Below are 3,667 nucleotides of genomic sequence, written 5' to 3'. Positions count from 1 at the left end.
TCAAGTCCAACCTTTGATTCAACCCCGCCGTGCTTCCCAGACCATGGCACTGATGCCACATCCAGTCTCACCTTCAACACCTCCAAGGATGCTGACTTCACCCCCTCCCTGCCCAGCCCATTCCAATGCCTGATCACCCTCACTGTAAGGAAATTCTTTTTAATATCCAACCTAAACCTCCCCTGGCAGAGCTTGAGACCGAGCCCTCTTGTCTTGCTGATGGTTGCTTGGGAAAAGAGACCAACCCCCATCTGGCTACACCCTCCTGGCAGGGAGTTGTAGAGAGTGAGGAGGTCTCCCCTGAGCCTCCTCTTCTCCAGGCTGAATAGTCCCAGCTCCCTCAGCCTCTCCTCATAGGACTTGTGCTCCAGTCCCTTCCCCTGCCTCGCTGCCCTCCTCTGGACCTACTCCAGCACCTCAATATCCTTCCTGAACTGAGGGGCCAAGACCTGGACACAGCACTCCAGGTGTGGTCTCACCAGGGCTGAGTCCAGGGGAAGAATCACTTCCTTGGACCTGCTGGCCATGCTGTTCCTGATCCAGACCAGGATGCCATTGGCCCTCCTGGTCACCTGGCCACACTCTAGCTCATGATCAGCTTCCTGTAAATCCACACTCCCAGGTCCCTCTCTGCCTGGCTGCTCTCCAGCCACTGTGGGCCCAGCCTGTGGCACTGCAGGGGGTTGTTGTGGCCAAAGGTCAGGACCCGGCACTTGGCCTTTTTGAACATCATCCAGCCCCTTCCAGTTCCTAAATGAGGCTCCAAGGGAGCTGGAGAGGGATTTTGGATGAGGGCCTGGAGTGACAGGACAAGGGGGAATAGCTTCACAATGGTAGAGGGCAGGGTGACATTGGCAGCAGCCCTGAAATGGGGCGAGAAGGCTCAGGTAGCAGCTTGTCCTTTAGCCAAGGCGGTTTCTCCCGGGGAAAGCCCCAGCCAGGGCTCAGCTTTTCCCACAAGCCTGAGGCCAGGGGTGCTGAGAGGGGAGCATCCCGCTGCCTGCGGGACAGCCCAGGAAGGACACGGTCAGCTCGGCACACTCAGCACCGCACAGCTGAAGGACACCAGGGCTTTGGGCACGTTGTTGCAGCTTTATTGAGCCCCAGTCCTTCAGCCAAGGCAAGCTGCAGCTCTGCCGGGCTCACGGCCAGCAGCAGCGCAGTGCTCGCAGGAGGCCTCTTGGTCTTTGCTGCACGCAAGGACTCCTCAGAATGGAGGTTGTCCGAACTGCCAGGGAGCTGACAGAGATGTCCCAGTCTTTCTCCAAGGGCTGAAGGGCTGTGAGGGAAAGAAACAGAGCCCAGATCAAACCCCCCATCTGCAGAGAGCCTCTGGATTCCCGACAGAGCACGCTCCCCACTCACCGCTCAGGATGTCAGCCTGACTGTCCGTGGTCTGCTCCCTCAGGCGCCATGTGATGAGTCCTGGGCACAGAGCTCCATTAGCCCCTGCTCCCCAGCCTGCTCCCAGCAGCAGGGCCCCCAGTCCTCCCCTCCTCCCCCTCAGCAGGGCTGAGCCCAGGAGCCCCCAGAAGCTCAGGGTAGTGGGACTGAGCAAGGCGGTCACCAAGCCCCGCTGCATGGGCAGGGCTGGCAGAGGGAGGCAAGGTCCTGCCTGGGGTGGCCAGGCACTGTTGGGGCAGCCCCAGGACTGTCCCTCGTTGCTGGGGCAGCAGTGGCACAGGGGTCAGGCTGCCCCCAGAGGCACTGCAGGGGCTGGCACTCACCGATGAACCTGACGGCCGCCAGGTGCACGTTGGCCTGAGGGTCCTGCAGGTAGGGCAGGCTCTGGTGGATGAAGTCTTCAGCCCTGTTCCTGCTGTTCTGCAGCTGCAGAGAGAACAAGGTAGGGTTGTCACTGGGGCAGTTGGCTGGAGCAGTGCCTCCTGCCAGCAACCCTGGGACGGAGAGGCCTCCCCTCCTGCTGGCTCCAGGGAAGGGACAGGGGCCAGCAGAAGAGCCCCTGGGGCTCTGTTCTTGAGGGCAGCAAGAGGGATGCAGCTCCAGGCTCTGCCCAGCTGCAGAGCCCCCAGCCCAGACATGGCATGGGGGCAGCCCTCCCCCAGCCCGGGCCCCTCAGCTTGTCCTTACCAAGCACGCTCCAAGCTCCCACAGCCGCTCTCTCTGCAGCAGGTGCTTGAGCGTCTTCCACTTCAGCAGCTCGGCGGCAGCAAGAAGGGCTTCCCTGGAGGCCTGCAGGACAGCAGGAGCTCAGAGATGGCCCGGGGGCCTGGGCAAGGAGACATCTTGGTTCTGTTCCTGGGGGATCCTGCCTTTAGGAAGCTGGGACATGCCCTAGCTCAAATGTCTGGGAGCCTTTTGGGGACAGCCCTGGGGGACAGGCGTGGAGGCTCAAAGGCCTGGCCTCTGACACAGCCTGTGGGGATGCCCCTGCTCAGGCCGTGGTGGTCACGGGCTGCTGCCGAGCCCTGCAGGAGCAGGCAGGGCAGGTGTTGCCCAGGGCTGTGCCAGCTTCTCCGGCCCTGCTGGCGCTGGCTCCGCACGGACCTTCCCCCGGGCTGTGCTGGGGGAGCGCTGCCCGCTGCCAGCAGCCCTTGCCCCGATGCCCAGGAGCCCTGGGGGGTGTCAGTTCAGCCCTCTGTGTGTCAGGGCTCAGCCTTCAGCGCCGTACCTTGGCCACGCTGGGGACCTGGTCGCTCATGCGGAAGAGGAGAGGCACCAGTGCCCACCACACCTCCTTCCTCATCCTCTTCTCATCCCTGCCCACCACCAACTGCAGCAGCTCCGTCAGCATGCGGATGGACAGCTCTCGCAGCTCGCTGCACTCCTGGCAGGAAGCAGGAAAAGGGAGCTTTGCAAACAGCAGCTCCCTGCCCACAGTGAAGAGGGCCGTCATCATGGCTGTGGGGAGGGCAGCGGCTCCGGCCTCACATCCCAGAAGAAGGAGCACTGGGCTGCACGGCCCAGAAGCCATCCCAGGAGAGCCCAGGGGAGTGGAGTTGGCTCCAAGTGCTGCTCGCAGGGCTGGGCTGCAGGGCAGCTGTCATTGCCCAGCGCCCATCTGAGGGGCTCAGGCTCCACCTCAGCCTTACCGAGTCAAAGAGGGGCAGGAGCCTCCCCACAAGCTGCACAGCGATGAAGCTGGCCTTGGTCTTCTTCAGCTGAGGCAGAACGTTTTGCAAGGCCAGCAGGATCTTCATCTGGGCGTCTTCGCTGCCAACTTGCAGGATCTTCATCATGCCTGGCAGGAAGAGTTCAATGTTTCTGGCCTGGAGAGAGAAGAGAATGTCCATTGGGTGAAGAGGGCCGTTCCTGAAAAGCTCCTCAGGCAGCCACCCCAGGCCCCACCGTGGCAGGGAGGGTGTTTGGAGCAGTCACCCCACACTGGGAGTGCGAGGCCAGGCCAAGCCACTGCTTTCCACACAGCCCCAGCCCCCGTTTGCCGACAGGGCTGCCCCTGACACCGCCCTGCTCACCATCTCGGCTCTCTGTGACAGCCCGACGAGCCCTTCCAGCAGCAGCCTGGCCGTCCTCACGTTTGGACAGCCCTGATGGCTCTCAACAGAGTCGGGCTCCTCAGCCAACTCCTCCCACTCAGCCTTCCTGGAGGACGACTGCAGGAGCAAACAGAGCCGTGAGGGGCCGGCAGAGCCTGCAGGGCTAGTGGGAGGGGACCAGGGCCTTTAGTGGTCACTCACAGCCATGG

At 62.6% G+C, this 3,667-nt stretch overlaps 1 protein-coding gene across 1 annotated transcript; it reads right to left on the bottom strand.

Moving 5' to 3' along the window:
- Nucleotides 1-1,142: 1,142 nt before the first annotated feature.
- LOC116781289 (maestro heat-like repeat family member 5) lies at nt 1,143-3,575 on the bottom strand (the record flags this gene model as incomplete). The annotated part of the gene is made up of 7 exons (XM_032676993.1): nt 1,143-1,279; nt 1,366-1,425; nt 1,728-1,830; nt 2,092-2,193; nt 2,633-2,788; nt 3,054-3,230; nt 3,438-3,575. Coding segments are annotated over 7 exons (873 nt in total), but the record flags the coding sequence as incomplete, so codon positions are not given.
- Nucleotides 3,576-3,667: the final 92 nt, after the last annotated feature.

The sequence above is a fragment of the Chiroxiphia lanceolata genome (genome assembly GCF_009829145.1).
Source record: "Chiroxiphia lanceolata isolate bChiLan1 chromosome W unlocalized genomic scaffold, bChiLan1.pri scaffold_104_arrow_ctg1, whole genome shotgun sequence".
Classification (NCBI taxonomy): domain Eukaryota; kingdom Metazoa; phylum Chordata; class Aves; order Passeriformes; family Pipridae; genus Chiroxiphia; species Chiroxiphia lanceolata.
Note: the sequence above shows the minus strand (reverse complement) of the source record. Positions and strands in the feature narration are given on the sequence as shown.